Source organism: Eublepharis macularius, chromosome 5 (assembly GCF_028583425.1).
Source record: "Eublepharis macularius isolate TG4126 chromosome 5, MPM_Emac_v1.0, whole genome shotgun sequence".
In the NCBI taxonomy this organism is placed as follows: domain Eukaryota; kingdom Metazoa; phylum Chordata; class Lepidosauria; order Squamata; family Eublepharidae; genus Eublepharis; species Eublepharis macularius.
Window position 1 is genome coordinate 90,831,864 of NC_072794.1, and position 24,314 is coordinate 90,856,177.

General features: G+C 41.6%; 1 protein-coding gene across 1 annotated transcript in view; it reads left to right on the top strand.

Annotated features, from left to right (window-relative positions):
- The window catches only part of AGBL4 (AGBL carboxypeptidase 4), a 2,119,283-nt gene that overhangs the window by 1,582,450 nt on the left and 512,519 nt on the right, over window positions 1-24,314 (top strand). The window contains exon 7 of the mRNA XM_054979842.1: window positions 8,883-8,972. Coding sequence (XP_054835817.1) covers window positions 8,883-8,972 — 90 coding nt within the window. The remainder of the gene's footprint in view (window positions 1-8,882; window positions 8,973-24,314) is intronic.

Sequence of the window (24,314 nt, forward strand, 5' to 3'; positions counted from 1 at the left end):
GTACTCACTCACAATTACTTCGAATTTGGTGACAACTTATATCTACAGGTGAATGGCACAGCCATGGGCACACGCATGGCACCACAATATGCTAACATATTCATGGCGGACTTGGAGCAACGCTTCCTCAGCTCCCATCCACTGGAACCACTACTATACTTAAGATTCCTGGATGACATCTTCATCATTTGGACCCATGGGAAGGAAGCCCTTGAGAGATTTCATCAGGACTTCAATAACTTTCACCCTACTATCAACCTAAGCCTGGACCACTCTACACAACAGGTACACTTCCTGGACACCACTGTACAACTACATAATGGACGAATAAATACCACCTTATACCGGAAACCAACAGACCGATACTCATATCTACATGCCTCCAGCTTCCACCCTAAACATACCACTCGGTCTATTGTCTACAGCCAAGCCTTACGTTACAACCGTATCTGCTCCGATGCTCTCGACCGAGACTCACACTTAAGAGATTTACAACAAGCATTTTTGAGACTACAGTACCCACCAAATGAAGTGAAGAAACAAATCAACAGGGCCAGACTAGTACCCAGAAACAGTCTGCTCCAGGACATACCTAAAGGAACTAACAACAGAACACCACTGGTTGTCACCTATAGCTCCCAGCTCAAACCCATCCAACGTATCATCAGGGAGCTACAACCCATCCTGGAAAATGATACCTCTCTCTCAGAAGTCCTGGGTGGAAGACCTGTCCTTGCCTACAGACAGCCCCCCAATCTTAAACAACTTCTCACTTACAATCATGAATCGGCCAGCAGGGCCACCAGCACAGGTACCAGGCCCTGCAACAGACCCAGATGCCAGCTCTGCCCCTATATCTACCCAGGGAATACAATTACAGGACCCAATGGCATCAACTACACTGTCTCTGGCTCTTACAGCTGCTCATCCTCCAATCTGATATATGCCCTCATGTGCCAACAATGTCCTTCTGCTCTGTACATTGGACAAACCAGCCAACCTCTACGCAAAAGAATAAATGGACACAAATCTGACATTAGAAATGGAAACGTCCAGAAACCAGTGGGAGAACACTTCAACCTACCAGGACATTCCATCAAAGACTTAAAGGTCACTGTAGTTCAACAGAAACCTTTCAAAAACAAAATCCAACGGGAGGCTGCTGAACTGGAATTCATATGCAAATTTGACTCTGTCAAGCTGGGACTGAATAGGGACTATGAATGGTTATCACATTACCACAGGTAACAGATTTCCTTTACAGAGGTGGGGTCTGGGGGAGCTCAGTGGTACCTGGTGTGGGCTTTCGGGAACCACAGATCTCTTTGTCAGATGCATCTGGCAGGGAGAGCTGTGGTTATCGAAGGCCCATACTGCATTGGAATTGGATGGTCTAGCTGTTTGGCTTCTACAAACTAACAGGGCAAACTCCTTTGAAGCCAACTGATACACACACCAAAAGGAGATGTTTACATATACTAGCAAAGGAATGTTTTGATTGCTCCCTCCCCCTCCCCCCCTAATTGCCTCTTCCCTCTCTTGCTCTTCTGTGTTTGTCCAGTCTCTGTATCAGGCATCTGACGAAGAGAACTTGATTCTCGAAAGCTTATGCTACAATAAAATAAAATTGGTTAGTCTTAAAGGTGCTACTGGACTCTTTTTGTTTTTTGTTAGTTATTCAGAAAAGCTTTTTACTCAGATAGGAGGGCTGTATTGTAGGGAGGTGATATGAGATGATCAACTAATGAGTAAGGAACCATAGACCTGTTGTATTGGATTCCTACTAATACTATGTCTTTGTAAACTTGCATCTATTTAGCCCATGGCATTGTTTATGGAAATGTTCTTGATATTGACTACTAATCTCACACTGTGTAATCCACCTTGAGTCAGAGTGAGAAAGGCAGACTATAAATTATATAAAATAAATAAATAAATAAATATACAACCTCAGTTATAATACATATAAAATATTATTGTGAATTTTGAGTCTGCTTACTATTAATGGTACTTGGGTGTAGTTTTGGCCTAAATTGACATACTTGGGGAGCCAGAGGCCATAACAAAAATGGTCATGTTAAGAAACATGATTGTAGATAGCTCCTCAGTGGCTTTAGTTATTAGAAAATGCTTCTGTCCAAGCGCCAATCAGGGCTTGGGGGGGGGGGGTGATCTCCCTCTCAGCCAAAGAAAAGAACTAGGTATGTGTTAAGATTATGGAATAGACAGTGCAATCCAAAAAACACTTTCCTGTGAGAAAGCCCCATTTAATAGACCTTGATATGATTCTGAGTAGACTTGCTCAGGATTGGTCTCAGAGAAGAGCAGCCACAATACTACAACGAGGGTGCAGGAACTCTCCCCCTCTCTTTTTATCTGGGGATCTGGGATAATGGACTGCTGTCATGTTGGGTGTTTCCACCTGTGGCCCATCTGTACGCTTAAAAATAAAACAAATATTACACCCTATGTCTCTATTGTACAAAGGAAACTGAGAGCGGAACTACAAGTGACAAATGACACAAGTTGGACACTTGTCAGCTTCCCTCAAGTTTTGATGGGAAATGTAGGCAGCTTGGCGGAATGTTGGACAAGGGACAGTTGAAAAGTCCATTGGGCAGCAGTCAGAGAGCCAAGCTGCAAGACCAGGATACCTACATTTCCCATCAAAACTTGAGGGAATTTGAATATGCTTAGAATAAGAGATATAATATATATAAGATTTAGAAAAATTATAGATAAGAGTAATTTAAATAATAAGATGGGTTAGGGGTTGGAAAGCTGTTGGAAGTCAATAAGGAGGGGGGAAGGGGGCTGATATAATTTAGATAAGATGCGGAATTTGTGTATTTAATAATACTTTATGTACTCACCAATAAAATTTAAAAAAAAAACTTGAGGGAAGCTGACAAGTGTCCAATCTGTGCCTTTTGTCACTTGTAGTTCCGCTCTGACTCAAATAAGCACTGCCTCTGGAACTTGTAATCTCTCAGAGAACAATACAAATAACATCTTAATTTCTTTGAATGCTTCCCTCCTCTTATATTTGTGTGAGAAGCTCTAATATAGGTGTGAATCCTTCCTTGTTTTACCATTAGATACAGATTTAGGGATTAAATTCATTATTAAATAAATTTCCATATTGGCAACTCATTACAAATGTTACATCATGAAATGAATGGAGAATGGAAAAAAACAATAAAAACTGAAGGAAAAGAAGACTGTCACCAGGGTATTTCTCTTTTAATGTTAAGCATGAGCTTAAAAGAAAATGACACTGAAGTTGTAGACACTCTTAAAGGTTCTTTCCTCTCTGCATATGATTGAGGGCTGATTTATCCCTGCCTTTCTGAATTACTGCATGCCAATGCTGATGTCACTGCCTGGTTATCAGGTTTTAGCTGATATTATTTTGTTCCTTTCCACTGCTTCCCATTTTTCTTCGACAGACAAGGGTTGACCCTACCAGCTGTTGTATTTGTCAGAGTCTTTCTTTTAAAAGATTTCTCTGCCTCTGGGGCTCATATTTGCACCAGAAATATGTGAACTTAGCACATCACACACCAAATAAATGGTTGGGCTGCAGGCTGAGCAGCTGTAGAATTTCCAAGAAACTAAAAGAATCTAACAGAATCTTCTTCATGCCTCTTGCCCAAAAGTTTCTGGAGAAGAACTGAAAATGTATTGTTCCATGTTTTGTCTTTATGGGAATTACTATTTCCATGAAGCATAAGGTTAATAATGACATATGCAAGTTTTTAAAAAAATATCTATTTATTTATTTATTTGTGTCATTTATAGTCTGCCTTTCTCAATGAGACTCAAGGTGGATTACATAGTGTGAGATCAGTATAATCAGTAGCAAGGACAAAGGTAGGCATTTCCATACAGTATCAAGAACATTTCCAGATGAATATAAGTTAACAGAGACATAGCATTAGCAAGGATCCAATACAGGGTTGAATGATTGCTGAAACAGAACATAATCCATTCTAGGATTGACATTAGACAACATGAAGCACAAGCATTATATACGAGTACATATTCAAAGCAACAGATAATATGTAAAGCAACGTAATGGTGGAGCCCATGGTTCCCAACTCATTGGCAAAACATCCGAAACCCCCTCCCTACAATACCACCCTCCTATTAGTGAAACATCCAAGACCCCCTCCCTACAATACCGGCCTCCTATCTGAGTAAAAAAGCCTTTTTGAATAATTCAGTTTTGCATTGTTTGCATAAAGCCAAGAACGCGGGAGCTCTCCTGACCTCTTCAGGCAGGCTGTTCCATAGGGTAGGGGCCACCACAGAGAAGGGTTTGGTATGGGTTGCTGTTGATTTTGCCCATGTACAGGCTGGCACCTGCAAGAGACCCTTTTCGGATGAGCGAAGCTGCCATGGAGGGACATAGGGAGGGAGGCGGTCCCGTAGGTATGTAGTTTAAAAGTGAAGTTTTAAGTCATTACTGTGATTTTCCAGAACAGTCACACAAAGCCAGTTTGGTGTAGTGGTTAAGAGCGCAGGACTCTAATCTGGAGAACCGGGTTTGATTCTTCACTCCTCCACTTGAAGCCAGCTGGGTGACCTTGAAGTCAGTCACAGCTTCTAGGAGCTCTCTCAGCCCCACCCACCTCACAGGATGATTGTTGTTATGGGGATAATGATAACATACTTTGTAAACCACTCTGAGTAGATGTTAAGTCATCCTGAAGGGCGGTATATAAATCGAATGTTATTATTATTATTAAATCCAAAATGCTTAAGCATTTAAAAAAAAAAACCCTGTGAAAAATCCATGAAGTTTTTTTTTTATGTCTGGGTGTTTACCATCACCTGCAGCAGATATCTTTTTTTAAAATTATGATTATTTTCTCAGTTTCCCAGGCAGAGGCCCAGAGAAAGTAGCTTCTGTCTGGCACAAGCCAAGCACAGGGCCTGACAGTCCTGTGGTCCTGGCTAGCTCCTTCTCCTGGCTTCCCTCCTTTGTGGATGCAGGGCCATTTTTAACTCTGTTTTGCCAAATGGCAAATAATTCCTTTGGATTTGAAGATAATAAACACACAAGTGTGGGAGGAAAGCAGATTTATTAAATCCCTCCTGTAAGCTACAAGAAAAAGATGAATAAATACAAAAGCAACAGAGAAAACATACAGAAAACAATTTATGCTTACACCCCTATAGACATGGGCACAAATCGAAATACGAATCAAATTTCGTGATGAATCGGGCCAAGTCATGTATCGCGAAAACCCATTTTGTGGGGTCGCATTTTTCATGAAATCCAAGACTTTTTGAGCCAGTTCATTAAATTTGTGAATGCTTCATGATGCCAGACAGGCTGGTGCTGATCCATTGATTCCCTAGGCAACATAGGCCCAGAATGTCTGCAGACCTTTTGTTGCCGTGGAAACCCCAATCTTAGCCTATATAACCTTGATAGGTAGCTCTCCCTGCCAACCTGAGAGCTGTGAAATGTGGGTCTGTGCAAGTTTAGCTGGGAACTGTAGTCAGAGACTCCTTCCCCTCTCTGTTTCCCTTCTCTATTTTTAAGAACAGGATGGTGGAGTAGCGGTGGCAGCGGCAGCCTCAGTAGCTCCTTCTGCCTCTGCTTGCTGCTTACCAGCTTCAGGAACCTGTCCCTGACTCTCTACCTCTCATCCTCCTGCTGCTATGACATGCCTTCCCACTCAACACCCCACCCCTGTGCCCAAGCTCCCTGGAGCAGATCCTGAGCGGATCTGCTCTACTCAGCTTTTCCTTCAAGAACTTGGAGGCAGGAGGGGGAGGGCATGTCAGAGCAGAAGGAGGACGGAAGGACGGGAAGGAAAAGTCAGCAAAGAGAACCTGAAGAGAGGAAAACCCAAGCAGATCTGCTCCACTTGACTTCCAGCAGTGGCAGAAAGCAGGAGGCTAGGATGGGAGGGAAAAGTCAGCAAAGGGAGCCTGAAAAGAGCTACTTAGAGGGTGGCTAGAGGAGATCCTGCTGAAGTATCCCTGTGAGTTTGGCATCTCTGGGTATGAAAGGGGCCATTGTAGGGCCCCAGGATCTGACAAATCACAAACCTTAAGAATCGTTTCACGAAATGGGACAATTTCATGAAAGTTCGTGTTTCGTGTTTTGTGGAACACAATGAACCACGAAACTCAATGTTCTTTTCCCCCCCATTTCATGCCCATCTCTACACCCCTATACTGCTGTTGGGAACTGCAGTTTAGCCAGTTAGGGGAAAACAAGTGCAATGTTTAACTATGTAACTTAGTATCTATATAAGTCTTAGAAACTCCCTCCTTTGCTGAACCTCAGCTCAGGCTGAACTGGGGAGCATAGCTGTGCAACCGGCCAGATCCAGGGGTCCACTCATTTTCACCTTGTTCGGGATTCCATAGAATTAGGCATCTTGAAACTTCACTTGGAACTTGAGGGGGGGGGTTGTCTTTCGTGGACAGACAGCACCAGCTTCCCTGCAATTTTGGTGTCATTTGGTTGAAAAACAGCTGCTTCAGCCCCACACTGTGGGAAAAGTTCCCCCATAAGGAATAATGGAATTTGAATAATTCTGGAATCCTGGAGAAACCTATCCTGAAATGGTGCTGGGGGACCAGAATACCACGGAATATTGGCATCTATGCCCTTTCTAAAATCCAAATCCAAAAAATACTGGGTTTTTTTTTGAAGTGCACATCTCTACTATGTATATTTTTAAAGACCTAAACTCTTGAGAGTGAGCTTGGTATAGTGGTTAAGAGCAGCTGGGCTCTAATCTGGAGAACAGGGTTTGATTCCCCACTCCTCCACTTGTAGCCAGCTGGGTGACTTTGGGTCAGTCACAGCTTCTAGGAGCTCTCTCAGCCTCACCTACTTCACAGGATGATTGTTGTTATGGAGATAATGATAACATACTTTGTAAACCGCTCTGAGTGGGTGTTAAGTCATCCTGAAGGGCGGTATATAAATTGAATGTTGTTGTTGTTATTATTATTGATTCTCTACAGCTAGTGCTCTTCCAACCTTATCTCATTTGCCTTTTCAACGAGTGGATGAGATACATTTGAATGAGGTTTAGGCTACATTCCTAAGGCACATTCCTGGGAATAAGCTCAACTGAAGAACATGGGACTTACTTCTGAGTAAATGTACTTAAAGCTTGCTTCCTAAGTGACTTTAGGCCTTCAGGGCGCTTCATGTGTAAATAGATGCTTTAACCTCGATTTCTTCCCCCTCCCCACATACGTATATTAATACATAGTTTGTAAACCTAAAGGCAGGGTTATGTGTCTCTTGATTTGATGAGATTTGCTTTGAAAAATAATTATCTGAAAAGCAGGATATACATATAATTAGTAAATAATAATAACCAGTTCTTATGGTGGCTGGAATCATGAGTCAGCAGTTGAATATAGACTACTACCAAGTAGTAATATGCAATAGTAACCACATTAAGCTATGAAGCTATTCAATGTACACATGGGGGGGGTCAGATTATATTTCATGGCCCCACCCCTTCAGTACACATGATATCTGCACATTATTGCCTTACACACATGAACTTCAGTGCCACAAGCCATACTCCAGAAAAATGTGTACAAATCATGCAGTTTGAGCTTTTGTGTGTTGGGGTCTGTGTGTATAGTCCACTATGTAGATGTGTCCTTCAGCTAGGGTTGCCAGATCCCCTTACCCTCCCAATGGGAGGGGAGGATCCAGCCCTTACCTGAAGCTTCCATCAGCCCTTACCTGAAGTGATATCATAATGCAGGCCCAAAGAAGTGCTCCCGGGCTTCTTGCTGGGCCAATTTGGGCCCCCACATGCCCAATGCCTGAGAGCATTCCTGGAGCCTGTGAACAAGCCCCAGGAGGCCCATTCTGGCACCTGTTCCCCCACTGGCCAAGTGAGTGGTGGCAGGGGGAGGAGGGTGGGAGTGGAGGATCCTCTATCCCCACTGAGGGAACAGCAACCTACCTTCAACATGTGGAGGCTGGTTCACTAATGGAAGTTGGAGCAGGCAACAGGATTATGATTCCTTCTATTATGATGCATAGATTACGTGGCCTGCACAGTAGGGTTTCTAAATTCCACTGGAAAATTCCTGTTGATTTGGGGATGGTGCCTGGGGATGTCAGATTCTTAGGAGGGGACAAAGCTCAGCAGGGATGTGATGCCCTCCAAAGCTGTCATTTCTTCCAGAGGCCTGATCCTTATAATCAAGTGATAAATTGTAATTGTGGGTGAACTCCAAGTCCTACCTGGAGTTTAGCAAACGTATGCACAAGGCATCCATTAACCAGTAATCTGTATTTTACCACTCCTCTGCTTCCTTAAATTCCAGACCAGATTCAGAAATGTTGTCAGATTTTCTTCATTATTTGGTGGGATGATACCTATGACTGGTTTATCAAGCAGTCATATGCACACTATGGAAAGTGATGGTCAGAATTCATTCTTTTGCTAGAAAAATGTGTTATAAGCCTAACATATGAAACTTGCTGTGTTTCTTTCCACTGTATGGTCAAAATACCTTGGAAAAGTTTTTTTTCCTTTTAAACTATGGATAATTTTCTCTCATTTATGAATGATGAACTATTTTAATACAAGGGTAGAGTTTAATAAAACAGTTACGAACCATCAAAAATCATGGAAGGAGAGAAGAAAAAAAGGATGTGGATGTTCCTCTAATATAACCTTTCCATGATTCTTAATTCACTTGCATACTTTCCCATTTCAGAACCATTTCATAGAATTCGCTGGGTTTCCTACCTGTATTGGAAATATAGTGACATCTTATACTTCTTATAAAAACTGGAAAGATGATTGCCCTTTGTGTCTTATATATGAGACTGTTTCAGAACCTATCTTTTGTCTTTTTGTTTGCCCCAACAGTAAATCTTCGCCCTGGAGTAGAACAGAAAGTGGTATTTATTACAGCTCGTGTCCATCCAGGGGAAACACCATCATCTTTTGTGTGCCAAGGTGAGTCTGAAATGAAACCCAGGAATGGAGACTTATTTCCCCCCCTGTGAGTTTTGATTTGCCTCTGTCCTTTATTGCATATTACATGAAGCTGCTTATATTTAATCAGACCATTCATTCATCAATATCAATATTACCTATTCAGACTGGCAGATGCTCTCCACGGACTCAGGCAGAGGATTTTTGCATCACTCAGCACCTTGAGTTGCCAAGTCTTTCCTAGCAACTGGCACAAGTTTTTTGGAGCATGGGTACTCACCCTTTCTCTTTTTGTGCATGGTCACTAGCATATATAGAAAACAGTGTTATCACTGTGTTTGGGGACAATCCTTAGGGTATCAGTCTTGGGATGATGACAAACCCTCCAAACACATCAGAAGCAACATCATCACATGCTGCATGGAAACCAGTGATTTTGGGTCAGAGGATCAAATTGCTGGGAGTTTACCCACCACCAGTGGACACTTGGCAAGCCTACCTTCTTGATCCTTTAAACTAGAAATTCTAGGGATTGAACTTGGGACATTCTGCATGCCAAGCAGAAGCTCTCCCACTGAGCCACAGCTCTTCTCCAATCTTTATCCTTTTACTGCATATGATAAAACAGGATGCTTAGCTGCTCCATTTTACATTTTAAGTAAAGACTTAACTAGCACAATTTGGGTTCTGTTTTAGACCCATTAGAAAGCCAAATGAAGTCCAAAGATACAATTCTTGTTTGTTCATTTGAAGCAATTAATAACTTGTGTTCTTAATAGTGTAATCCAGGGTCCAGACCAGGACCCAGTCTCATTCCTTTGGGAGGAAGGAAAAAAAACTGATGAGCATGAGCATTAAAGATAGCTTATGAATGATACATGCATAATGGGGGGAAAAACATTTTCTTCCAGCTTGCCATTAAGCAGGTAGTACCCCAGTAAAGTGCTGTCTGCATGGTGCATCCAGATTAAGAGCCCATGTGCCCCTATTCTACTTATACTATTAATTTTAAGGATTTGCCCACTTGTTATATTTGTCACCATCATACAGTCACCACTATCTCTATAAAGGATTGAAATAAACACCATACTATTAGACTTGTGCATTTCTTTCCTTATTAATTAGAAGAATTATGAAAATGGGATATTTAATAATTATTGTAATTAATATGAAAATAAAACAAATTCTCTATATTGAAGAAAAGCAGAGATGGACCAACTGTTCTGATTGGTTGATATTCCTATCATTGCAGCTTGGTGCTAGTATTGCTCAATGATATTTGTTAGAGGTGTGCACAGGAAAATAATCGGTACATTTAGTTCGGTAATACCAAACTGGGAAAAACATTGGTATTCCCAGAACATCAAATTGATTCTCTAGTTTGATTTGATATTACAGAGCAAATTCAGTAAAATTTGAGTTCCCTATGGGAAACTCAATTCTTCTTTTTTCCTCGGGGCAAGGGAGGTTATTTTTGAGCAAATTTCACCACATTTGCAAGGGACCTATTCATAACTGTCCTCTAACTAGCTCCAATATTTCATAGTGTTTGGACCCTGGGGGGTATTTTATGGCCCCTGAAGCAGATGCACCCAACCACCTCCAATCTCCATTATTTCCTATGGGGAAAACTATAGGGGCTATCCAGGGAGATAAGGGTGGCATTTTGCAAGCAAAATCCACCAAATTTACAGAGTATTTACTCCTGCCTGTCCTCTAAAGGTTCCCCAGGTTTAAGGGATATTGGACTATGGGTGCCACTTTATGCCCCCCCAAAGGTGCCTTCAACCACTCCCTTTGTTCCTATTGTGGGGGAAAAGTCCAAGCTGACTCCCGCTGCAGAAATACATGAAGCAAAGCTGACATGGCCAGAGGCACACTCCCAAATGCAAGCTCCACACCAAACAGTCCAACAGAACCAAATTGATGCCCTCTCCAAAAAAAACCCAGCACCCCTATGCAGACCGACCAACCACTGTCCATGTTCCCAATGATGAGAACTTTTACAAGTTCTTTCCCAGGGACACTTACACACAAGGTAAGGGTGCCACAACCAAGGTGTGGTCTCAAATGCAAGCTCATCCCTGGGGAAGCCCAACAGAACTAAACTGATGTCCCTCAAAAAGAAAACCAGCACTCCTTGAGCAGGATGACCAGCCACTCTTCATTTTTCCCTATGAGGATCAACATCACACCAGAGAATCACCCAAACCAAACCTAAGCAAGGGACAGTCTTGCAACTAGAAGTAAATTGAGGCAAGGAAAGGGAATTCCCCACAGAACCAAAGTGAAGCAAAGGGACCAACTTCACACCAGAATCACATCCATTCCACCCAAATCAAACTAAGACAAGGGACAATCTTGCAACGTAGCCCAACAGAACCAGTGTCATTCACAGCAGCCAGGCACTGGGTTCAGCCAGTGGTGAACCTCACAGAACAGAACCAATCAGTACCCAGCTACAAGCACAAAGCAATAGCCCTAAAGACTGAGAAAATAGAGAGTAAATATCAAGAGGTTCTCAAAGCTATGGTATTAGCCGGGAAAGCTGTGATAGTATTGGGATGGAAAAACGAAAACAAATGGACTATGGAGAATTGGAACAATTATCTCTTTGAATTTGTACAATCAGATATTGTGGCTTTATTTACTGAAGAGAAGACCTGGGAGGAAAAGAAGAGTTCGATTAATAAGAAGTGGTCACCTTATTTTGACTGGATCATGGAGGAAGAAGCCAAGAAGGATATTAACTGGAAACTTTGGACCTTGTGCCCGTGGCTGAAGTAATGACAGAAGAAGATTAGGGGAGGGAAGGGAGGGAGGGGAGGGTAAGGGAAAAGGAAACCTGTATAACAATACCAGGAAGTTTACTTTGTAAAAATTTGTATTAAAATAAAAGGAACAGGTATTAATTTAAAAAAAAAAAAGCACAAAGCAATAGCAAGCAAGAACAGTTGCATATCATGGATCCCTGCCACGTGGCCTCAGCTTGAAATTGACAGTACTTGGGAAACTCAAGTAATCTTTTCTCTGCACTAGCCTTCATCATCAGCCTCCTCTCACCTCTGCAATGAGAAAACTTAAGTTAACAGTACAACAACATATTAGAACATCACATTACATCAGCCATCTCTCCCACCCCTGCAACGAGGAAAATTACATTAACTTTAGAAAAACATGTTACATACATTATATTACACAACAGTACTCTGTAGCTTCATTTTGGTGTTTCTGTGGGTTTCCCTCTGTGACACATGGTATGTTGTTATCTACTTTACCTAACATCTCTCTCTTACTCCTTGCATCCCAGGGGCAAGAGAACAACATTTCTGTGCCCTCTTTTCTCAGTTACCTGCAAAAATTTGTGCTAACATGGGCTAGTGGTTTTGCGGTGTATGTGGGGTCCAAATTGCAGTGTGCATTTGTTGTGCCAACTGAATCAACTATCCTTCTCCTACTGGTTTTCTACTTATCTTTTTAAGTCTTCAGAAGAGTGTGTTTACCCAGCTCACAGACTCTCAGAAGATGTAGGCCATAAGGTGGGCTCACATTCACTCTGGAAGTCCAAAGTTGGGAAATTGAAGTGTGGCATTTTGACCTTCATGAAGACCAACTGCTCAACTCTCCAGGGGAGCAAGCCAGTGCATTGTGAGCTGACAATGTCGCGAGCATGGGAAAAGATGCATTCTCTCTCCACACTCGTTGGAGGTCATGAGAAGAGTTTCTGAGCCTTGAGAGAGAGGTCCAGCCAGACTGCCTCTTTCTTGACCCATTAACTCAGCAAATCAGTGGAAAGCAACTTGCAGGGGTCTGACTATTGTCTTGGCTGAATCCTGGCTCATGTGCCTCATGTTCCCAGAGGGATTGAGGGAATCCTTCTCCATGGATATCCCAGAACTGGCTATGAAGGGACACTGTTGAGAAGGGATGTAGGGAGGGACCCGAAGCACCTACCAAAAAATGACAGTGTCTTTTAAAACCTACCTATGTACTCTAAAAGCTTGCTTTTTGTGGGTCTAAAACCTGGAGATGGACACACAGATCTCTTTTTAAAAGACTCTATTTAGGTATGTGGTGGCAAGACACTAGCAAGCAGCTGAATTCTTCTTCAGGAATCAACCTACCCCTGGCCTGAACCCCAATCTACAAAAAAAACTACTTGTAATTTACCTGGCCTGGCTCCAAAGGAACCAGAGGTGGGCAGGGAAAACCTAGCTAAATGGGCATCCTATTTATCTATACAATTTAAGTAGAACCTGAACTTTTCTTAATTCCTTCACAAGCCAATTTAAGGGATGGGTGGGAAATCTCTCTTTGGTCCCTAAAAGCTACCAATTAAGTTTCGCTTTACAAGATCTAACAACAACAACATTTGATTTATATACTACCCTTCAGGACAATGCCCACTCAGAGCAGTTTACAAAGTATGTTATTATTATCCCCACAACTAACACCCTGTGAAGTGGGTGGGGCTGAGAGAACTCCAGACTGTGACTAGTCCAAGGTCACCGAGCTGGCTTCAAGTGGAGGAGTGGGGAATCAAACCCAGCTCTCCAGATTAGAGTCCCACCCTCTTAACCACTACATCAAACTGGCAACCCCTCACACACAACAACCCCTCCAGCTTTTTAAAAAAACCCTACTGCTATCCATCATAGGTACCAACTAGCCTATCTTAAGAATACTTTTTAAAAGTTCACCCAACACCCTCTGAATACCCAAAGTACACCCAGACACAATTAGGTAAAAATGAACCAAGCAGCACCCCTACATGCCCCTCCGAAGAAGAACAACCAACCGACAAAATTATACAGCAAAACCAAGCTTCTATGCCAACAGAAAACAGAAAGACCAATCAAACTTCTATAAAGAAAGAAGAGCCCCAACAACAGGAGAAATAGCCCCCTCCAAAGAACCAACAAAAAGTTACAGCAATAGGGGAAACAGAACCCTCCTCCAAGAACAAGTGATTCTAATAAGCAGGAACTATAAAACAACAAACAAAGCATCCAAACAACAAGATAAAACAGAACCCCCCCACTCAAGAAGAACAGCAAAATAAACACTAACTATAATAAGTGCACACCAAACCAAAGCACCTCCCCACACACAAAAGCCAAACAAAAGTGCACCCCCTCACACACAGCACCCCTCTCCAGCTTTAAAAAAAAACCCTACTGCTATCCCTCCTAGGTACCAGGCCAACACCCTCCTCCCAAAGAGAGAAAAAACCCTGTGAGTCTACAACTCTCAAACCAGGCAACAGCAGAGTCCTCCAGGTGCAGAAGTCCTTCAGATGCAGCAGCAGCAGAATTGGAAGAGGAGGATTTAATGTTTTCCCTGTCCTCAGGTTTCAGAGGGGGTCAAACCAAAGAGTTAGAAAGATAGAGAGGTTAGGGCACTCTGTTTTCTATTTACTGCTCTGACTGTCCTTTGATATGTTGATTGCTATTCTCAGGATTTCCTCCTCCTGACTCTCCCTCTCATTTCTTCTCTTCCTGGCATTGTTCCAGGCAACACCTCTCTCCTTCTCCTCCCTCCATCTTGGCAGCATGGATGCAGGCCTTGTCCTGGCATCCATGTCCATCCTTAGACTGGATAGGTAATTAGGATCTGTCTTTCCTTCTTTCCTATCTGACTATGGAGTTCCTACAGTAAAGAACTCTCATTTCTTTTGTTTTGTTTGTGATTTTATTATTTTCTCTCCTGCACACACACCAGCCAGCAGAACCAGCTCACAACCTATAATCATGCTTCCTATGCCAGATAATAGACTCTGCTAATGACCCAAACATGGAATCCTTTAATTAGGTTTCTGGGGACTACATAATGATTTATTTATCAAGCGGAAGACCTCCAGGGGTCGGTATCAGCAGGCAGCAGCAGGAAGAAATTAACTGGACAGCAGGATTCAGTCACAGTCTACATCAAGTTCAAAGCAGGCAAGCCCCAGGCCAGACCCCAGAGAGAGAGAGTCCACAGCCAGCAGCAGGCAGGGTTCCAGATCTCTGCAGGCCGCCAGAACACACAGCACACAAAATGGAGGCTGCTCTGATTTGGTATTCCCTTTTGAGTTTGGTAATACCAACTTATACCAAATGAGGTAAAATCTGGTATTTTTAAAAGAATACCGAACCCAAATTGCACACCCTTAACATTTGTATAATGTCTTACTGCATAAGAGTGGTATTTGCTTGCCTTAAGTGAAGTAGCAGCCAAAAAAAGCTCCAAATAACAAGCTTTAAAATCAGTCTTAAATTTACTTCTTAATCATGTAAACAAATCTGAAACTTGTAACAAGTTAAGATTTGACTGATTTTCTAGTGTTTGAATAGTTCTGCCTTTTCAAATTTCAATGGAATATCAATGACACTTCACAAATTGCAAATTAGAACTTGCAGAGGAGCTTCACTGAATTGTTAACTTTTCTTAAGAAATTTCCTTCTATTTGTCTTCATTGTTTTAGGCAATTTTTCAGTCATGGCGTGAGTTGAACCAGTAAGTGTTTGAGCATAGCTAGTGCAGAAGTAAATGTGAGAAATTGCTTGATTGTGTGCTGAAACTTTGCAGGGCTGTAATGCATATCATTCGGACTTCATTGGAACATTTGTATATAGACGTATGGGTGAAAGGAGGGAACATGTAATATATAGACTCTGATACTTACAGTTCATCTTTAACAAACGGGGGCTTAACTTCAAGCACATTATAAAGTATGTATTTTGTATAATACAAAGATTGCAACCATTCAGATGAACAAGAGGACAGAAGCAGAACAAACACCAGGGACTATAATATCTATTAAAAAAACAGAATCCCAAAGTGTTTTTTAGATTGCTTCCCATTACACAAGTCGAGTGATGGCCAAGCCAAGTTAAATCAAGTGGTGTGAAATGAAAATCTATTATGTGCCAAACAGCCTGTTGTTAATTTTTTTCCCCTTTTTCCATTGTAGTGGGAGAAGAACCTAAAACATTTTAAGTTAGATCAACAAAAGCTGTGAATCTTGAAGATGGGCTAGGGTTGTGAATAGACATGGGCACGAACAGACCCCCCCCAACATGGTGTTCATTGTTCGTTGCCATCCACGAACAACCAACAATGAACACTGACAAACATGATCCTGTCATGAACATGTTCATCACCCGTTGTTTGTTGGGGCCAGCAATCTCTCCTCCAGCCATCAAGATCCCTAGTACACCACCCCCAGAAACCCTACCTGAGCAGGCAGCAGGAAATGTACCAATAATAAATAATAGCTTGGCCCCAGAGCCTGGCAGCAGCCCTGGAACTTGAAGAGGTAGATCCCTAGTGCACCACTCTCAGAGCGGAACTACAAGTGACAAAAGGCACAGATTGGACACTTGTCAGCTTCCCTTAAGTTTTGATGGGAAATGTAGGCAGCTTGGCAGAATGTTGGACAAGTGACAGTTGAAAAGTCCATTGGACAGCAGTCAGAGAGCCAAGCTGCAAGACTAGGATGCCTACATTTCCCATCAAAACTTGAGGGAAGCTGACAAGTGTCCAATCTGTGCCTTTTGTCACTTGTAGTTCCACTCTCAGAAACCCTACCTGAGCAGCCAGCAGGAAAGGTACCAATCTTACTATATAAAAGGCTAAGCGTATTCAAGACAACTCACTTCCTACCATGGTGCACCACCAGAGGGCGCTGCCTTGGAGAGAAGCCCAGATAAGGCAGCCAGACCTCCAGAGAGTGTGCCATGGTGGGAAACCCAGGCTGGGATCAGGAGCAGAGCAGGTGGCAATGCCCACCCCCTGCCTTCATGCAGGTGGGATCAGACACTGAGCAGGTGGCAATGCCCCCCACCTTTACCCAGCTGGGATCAGTAGCAGAGCAGGTAGCAATGACCCCCCTTCTCCTGGCCAGAATCAGGTGCAGAGCAGGAGGCAATGTCCCCCCGCCTTCACCCAGCTAGAATCAGTCACGGAGGAGGAGGCAATGCTCGCCCACCCATCCTCCCCTTTATAGAGCCCATTGTATTTTTCCCCACAATGGGCTTTGTTACTAGCAATAAATAATAGCTTGGCCCCAGAGCCTGGCAGCAGCCCTGGAACCTGATGGGGCAGATCCCTATCCCACCACACCCAAAGAAAATTCAAGCTCCAATGCACTCACCCTGTCTCTCTAACAGCAGCTGTCTCTCACTGAAAGCCAGAGCTGGGAGCCCCCCTCCCCCTGATCTTTTCCTCTTGTAACAAATTTGGAGCTCCAGTCCACACTTGGAAGGAAGACCTGCCTATCAAGCTAAATTGGACTTAGATTGGGGTTTCCAGGGCAACAGTAGGAGCTCGGACAGAGTTCAGACAATCCCTTCCTGAGTTGCCATGAAAATTGATTGCAGGTGCCAGACTGTCTGGCTTGACAAACAGCAACCAAGGAGGCTTGCAATGACCATCTGTTCATTTAGAATGGGTCCTCACGAACAGCTTGTTCGTGAACAGCAGATTGGGCTGTTTGTGGTTTTTTTTTTTTTTTTTAGTTTGTATTGCTGTTCGTGCCCATCTCTAGTTGTGAACTCTAGCTTAGGAAATTCGGGAAGATTTGTGCACAGTGCTTGGGGAGTGCAGAATTTAAAGAGGGGAGAGAGCTCAGTGAGGATGTGATGCTATTGAATCTATCCTCCAAAACTGACTTCCTGTTTGGGATCCATGGAGGTCTAACGCAGCTCCACTTGCGGAGCTGACCGGACTGCCGTTTTAACCGGCCGGCGGGGTGAAAATAGCCCGCGGCCGACTGCTCTCAGGCGGGGAGCAGGCAAAGAACGCTCAAGACCCTAGGGTGAGCTAGATCTCGGACGAGGGGGGGCTCTACACAGCGAGTCTCCCCCCGATCCTTGAGGTCCCACCTTGCGACGGGTCGGCTATAATCTCTGCGGCAGTTTTGGGGCCAATTCGGCTGGCATAAGACCTACATACCCAAGCATCGATTGGGGGAAGAAGCTGAGAGGAGAACTTAAAATCGAAACAGCGATTACAACCCGAGAAAAGTGAAGAGAAGGTAAAGATCATTATCTTCTGAGACGGGACAGATTGATAGAAACAGAGAGGAAAAAAAGTAGATTTTTAAACTGCAACAGACTAGTGAAAAGGAGGGGAAGACTCGGCAGGAATCGAATTTAAAAAGAGACTAAGTTTAAAGAAGTTATTAAAGAAATGGGACTATTGTTTTGAATACCTGTGGCTTTGGAGCTGTGAGAAAAAGACACCATCGCGAGATCTGCTGTGGGAAGACGGGAGACAGGAAGTGCGTAATAACAATAGAGTGGCTGGAGAGAAGCAGCCCTTGCTGGAGGGCAGGAAGTAGGGAATCGCCATTTTTGAAAGGGGAAGGGTCGCGGCTTCAGCGGAAGAGGAAGTAGGCCATCTTGGATTACAAAATCATAGAGAAACCATAGAGAAAAGACGCCCGACATTTTGGACTCTTTAAAACTTAATTTCTATAAGAAGACCGGGACATTTAAAATAGAAAAACGTTAAATTTTACGCCACGGAGTTAAGGAAGAGAGCGGATTCGTGGGAGCAAGCTAAAGCAAGCCCCACGATGTCAAAAAAAGAGTGGCAATCGGCAATAGAAAACCTGGATAAAAACCTGGACAAAAAACTTTTAGATATGATTAAAGAACTTAAGGACACGAAATTGGAGCTGATAAAAGAGGTTAAAGAGGTTACACAGACAGTAAAATCGGAGCTGTCAGAAGTGAAAAAAGGTATGGAAACAATACGAAGTGAATTACAAGGAACGCAGCAGAGAGTTAAAACAGTAGAAGACGCGATGGAGAATTTAGCAGACACGCAACAAACAGAGATGAGATTGGTGAAGGGGAGAATGTCAGTTGCAGAAACTAAACATATGGAGAAGCAGCTACGTTTTCGTGGCTTGCCAGAAGTGGAAGGAAAGTCAGCGCAAGAACAGATGACTGAGGTGTTGGCTGAGTACCTGGGGAAGGAGGAGGAGGAAGTTGTGGCTATCCTAGATGTGGCATACCGTGTGAATTCGAGAATAGCAACCCAGAGGAAACTACCAAGAGATGTGATTGTGCAGTTTACAACACGAAATATGAAAGAGAGGATTGTGACAAAACAGTTTCAAGATCCATTGGAGATTGATGGCAAGACGATTATTATAATGAAGGAACTGCCCAGATCAGTGTTACTGGACCGGAAAAAATATAAAGTGCTAATTCAGATTTTGAAGGACATGAAAATCAGGTACAGATGGGAGTTACCGGAAGGAGTGTCCTTTGAGTTTGGAGGGGCCAAAAAACGCATCAGATCTGAGCGAGAGATGGAGCGATTTATTAAGGACAATGAAAAAGACTTACCAACAAGATCATGAGTATGGAGTGTAAAGTATTATCTTGGAATGTAAATGGACTAAACTCACCGAATAAGAGGAAAAATACTTTTCACTGGCTACTAAAACAAAAATGTGACATTGTTTGTTTGCAAGAGACCCATATCAGAAAGCAGGATGTAAAATATTTAAAATCTGGAAAATTGGGCAAAGAATATGTAGCGGCCTCCAACAAGAAAAAAAGAGGAGTGGTGTTGTACATAAAAGAGGAGCTACAGCCAAAATTTGTTATGAGAGATGTGGAAGCTAGATTTGTAGCAGTGGAATGTATTTGGAATTTAAAGAGAGTGTTGGTAGTCGGACTTTATGCACCTAACGGTGCAAAAGAAAGCTTCTTTGAGGATTTAAGGAAGCATTTAGACGATCTTGCATACGACCAGATAATTCTTGCTGGAGACTTCAATGGAGTGACAGACTTGGAACTAGACAAAAAGACTACAACGGCACAAAAGAAAAGAGGACTATTACCAAAGCTTTTTTTTGAGTTGATTCAACAAGAGACTCTTGAAGATGTATGGAGGAGAGAATATCCTAAAAGCAGACAGTTTACTTTTTATTCTGCAAGGCATTCTACATTATCAAGAATTGATATGATCTGGGCCTCAAAAGACTTAGCATTATGGACTAAGGAGGTAGAAATAATGCCTATGGTAGGCTCAGATCACAACCCAATTATGTGGAAATTTGGAAAAAAGAGAAAAAGGAAAGCATGGAGAATAAATGAGGACTTGTTACAGGAAAGAGAGAATATGGAAATACTGAGAAGAGAGACAAAGTTTTTTATACAATACAACGTGAATAAAGAAGTACCAACCAATAAAGTTTGGGATGCTTACAAGGCGGTTGTAAGGGGCATACTAATGGACTTAAATGGTAGAGCAAGAAAGAAGAAAGAGGAGAAAAGACAAGAGATTGAGGAGAAAATAAAAGCCAAAGAAACACAGCTAAAAAAGAGACCAGGGAAAAAGAAGGTATACCAGGAAATTAAAATACTTCAAGAACAGCTAACAGCAATGAGCAATAAAGAATTGGAGTGGAATCTCAAAAGACTGAATCAAAAAGCGTTTGAGGGTGCTAATAAACCTGGGAAGTACCTGGCATGGCAATTGAAGAAGAAAAGGGAAAAGAAGATAATAAATAAAATTTGCGAAGATAACAAAACGTATTTGGAGCAGGCTACCATTAGTAGAGCCTTTTATAAATTTTACGCTAAGCTGTATAATAAAAAAGAAGTAAACAAAGAATCAATAGCGTCATATTTGGAGAAAACCAAACTTCCAGAAATCTCGGAAGCTTGGAGAAATAAGTTGAATAGTGAAGTAACTGACGAGGAAATAAGTAAGGCAATACAATCTGCAAATCTAGGAAAGGTGCCAGGGCCAGATGGACTTACGGCTAAATTCTATAAGACAATGGCTAATGAACTGGCACCATTCCTAAAAGAGGTGATGAATGGGGTTTTAAGGGATCAAAGGATTCCAGAAACTTGGAGTGAAGCGAATATATCATTGATCCCAAAAGAGGGCCAAGACCTGACTAATGTGAAAAATTATAGACCTATATCGCTACTCAACAATGACTACAAAATTTTTGCGAAGATATTGGCGGAGAGATTGAAGGGGTGGCTCTCGGAAGTCATAGAGGAGGAACAAGCAGGCTTTTTGCCAGACAGACAAATAAGAGACAACTTAAGGACAGTGATCAATGCTATTGAATATTATGACAAGCGTTGTGACAAAGAGGTTGGTTTCTTCTTTGTTGACGCTGAAAAAGCGTTTGACAATTTAAACTGGGACTTTATGTTTGCCACTATGGAAAAGCTACAATTGGGAGAAAGATTCATCAGAGCAATTAAGGAAATTTATAGAGACCAGACTGCAGCAATTGTGGTGAATGATGAATTGACCAAGAAATTGACGATAAGTAAAGGAACAAGACAAGGTTGCCCGTTATCTCCATTGTTGTTCATTTTAGTATTGGAGATTCTGATGATACAAATACGTCAAGATGATGAAATTCGTGGAATAAAAATAAAGGATTATTCATACAAGGTCAGAGCATTTGCGGATGACATAATGTTAATTGTAGAGGACCCATTGGAGAACATGCCAAGAGTGATAGATAAGATCAAGGAGTTTGGAGACTTGGCAGGTTTCTTCATTAACAAAAAGAAGTCAAAGATATTATGCAAAAATATGACTAAGCAGAAACAACAATTGTTAATGGAAACAACGGATTGTGAAGTAACAAGTAAAGTGAAATATTTGGGAGTCGAATTAACTGCAAAGAACATAGATCTATTCAAAAACAATTATGAAAAACTATGGACTCAGATAGAGAGAGACTTGATTAAATGGAATAGATTGAATTTGTCATGGTTGGGTAGGATTGCAGCAGTTAAGATGAATGTGTTACCAAGAGTAATGTTTTTGCTACAGACAATACCAATCATCAGAGACTCCAAACAATTTGAAAAATGGCAGAGGAAAATATCAGATTTTGTTTGGGCAGGCAAGAAGCCTCGAGTGAAAGTGAAAGTTTTACAAGATGCAAAGGAAAGAGGCGGAATGCAACTGCCCAATCTGAGACTTTATCATGATGCAATCTGCCTAGTTTGGTTGAAAGAATGGATGACATTAAAGAACAAGAAATTATTAGCCCTAGAGGGATATAAAAAAATATTTGGATGGCACGCATATTTATGGCATGACAAAGTAAAGGTCAACTCGATGTTCCTGCATCACTTTGTTCGGAGAAGTCTATACATAATCTGGAAGAAGTACAGAATTTATCTACAAGAAGGAACCCCTTTGTGGGTGGTTCCATATGAGGTGATAGACCCGAGAGCTGTTGATAATGAACAACAATGTTTAACGTATAAAGAAATAACTAAAACTGAAGCATCCAAACTTAGAATAAAGACACAAGAGGAACTATCACCTAACTACGATTGGTTCCAGTATAGACAGATCAGAGACTTATATAATTCGGACTCTGTAAAGGGAGGTATACGAATAGAGAATTCGGAACTAGAGCAGACCCTTCTTAAAGAAGATAAGAAAAGAATATCCAAGGTATACCAAGTACTGTTGAAGTGGTATACCGAGGATGAGATAGTTAAAACACAAATGGTGAAATGGGCTATAAACTTTAATAAAGAAATAACAATGGAGGCATGGGAATACTTGTGGAAAACTACAATGAAGACAACGACATGTATTAATATCAAAGAGAACATTCATAAAATGATCTATCGTTGGTACATGACACCAAAGAAGATTGCGCTAGGGAATTTGAATACTTCTAATAAATGCTGGAAATGTAAGAAGCATGAGGGCTCCCTCTATCATATGTGGTGGTCGTGTGAGGTAGCCAGGCAGTACTGGGGGGAAATAATAAGAGAAATGAGTGAAATTTTACAATTTCAAATTAATAAGAACCCAGAACTCCTGCTACTGAACTTGGGAATGGAGGGAATTCCAGCCCAACACAGGACGTTGATATTTTATATGACAGCAGCAGCTAGACTTTTGTATGCGCAAAAATGGAAAGTACAAGAAGTGCCAACTATTGAAGATTGGACTTACAAATTGCTGTATATGGCTGAAATGGACAAGATGACAAGAAAATTGAGAGATCTGGACTCAGGGCAGTTCAACACAGATTGGGAGAAGCTGAAACAATACCTGGAGAAGAAATGGGAGGTGGGAGGAAAACTGTGGCAGTTTGAGAACTACTGAAGTATTGAAGTAGAGGGGGGAGACTTTACCGGGGGGAGAAGAGATAAATGTGAATTAATAAGCAGTCAGATTAATAGATTGACATATATATAGATATATATAGGTTAACAAACAGAACATAGAGAAAATAATTAATTATAAGGACTAAATATAAGGAGCGATTAACTAACAATATTTTCTTTTTTTTCTGACAAGTTTTGTACCAAACTGAATGTCTGAAGATATAGATGGGTCAAATTGATTGACTACGTGAGGAGAGATATATAGAACTATTATAAAAAGATAGAATGAGTAATATATATAGAGAATAAGTCAAATTGTTTGATATAAACGAATGTATGATCTATATGGTTTATGATATATAGAAATACCTGAAATTGAAAAATTGGGATAAATTGTTTATCTAAGATAGAAACAAAGGCTTACAGTTTGGGCATATAATGTTAAAAATAGTTAAGGATGTACTGCTTAGAATAATGGAGAATATATATTTGTTTTAGATAGAGGAAGCTAATAAAAGTAAGGGAAAGGGGACAAAGGGTTGGAAAGCTGTTGGAAGTCAACAAAAAGGGGGGGGAAAGGGAGGGGGTTAGAGATGAAAAAATTGGGGAAAATTGAATGTAAATGTGGAAATAATGGATTCTAACCCAATAAAAATTTTTCAAAAAAAAAAAAGAATCTATCCTCCAAAACTGCCATTTCCTCCAGGGGAATGAGCTGTGTGTTCTGTAGATGGGATAACTTCAGGCCCCATCTTGAAATTGGTAACCCAAGCTAGGCATTAGCATCTATTAAAATTTTATGCTAGTTAACCCAAATATTTTCATCTTTAATTGATGTTCATACTGTCATCAAATAATTGAATTCTAAGTGATGAAAATGCTATACTGGATATCTGTCTTGGGTATTGATTCATGCATTGCCCTTTAAAAAGGGTGGTGGTCCTCCAGCTCATTTCTCGGAGACCTTGTCTTAGGGATGCAGCCAAGAGAAAAATGTGTTCTTGTGAAAAGGAGTCAGAAAGCATTACTGTTCTCCACTATAACCCCAGGAGATCTTTTACTCCTTCACCCTCCAAACAATGTACCCTTAGGGAAATTGGGAGGCTGTGCAGCCACAAGTTTATGTACTTATGGCACATGTTCTGCCCTTTTCAAAATAACAGATGTCATTAGCTCACTCAAAACAGGATGTGATACTTTCCTTTTGCTTTTTTTCATCCATCTTAATGGTCTGTTTTTTCTTTCC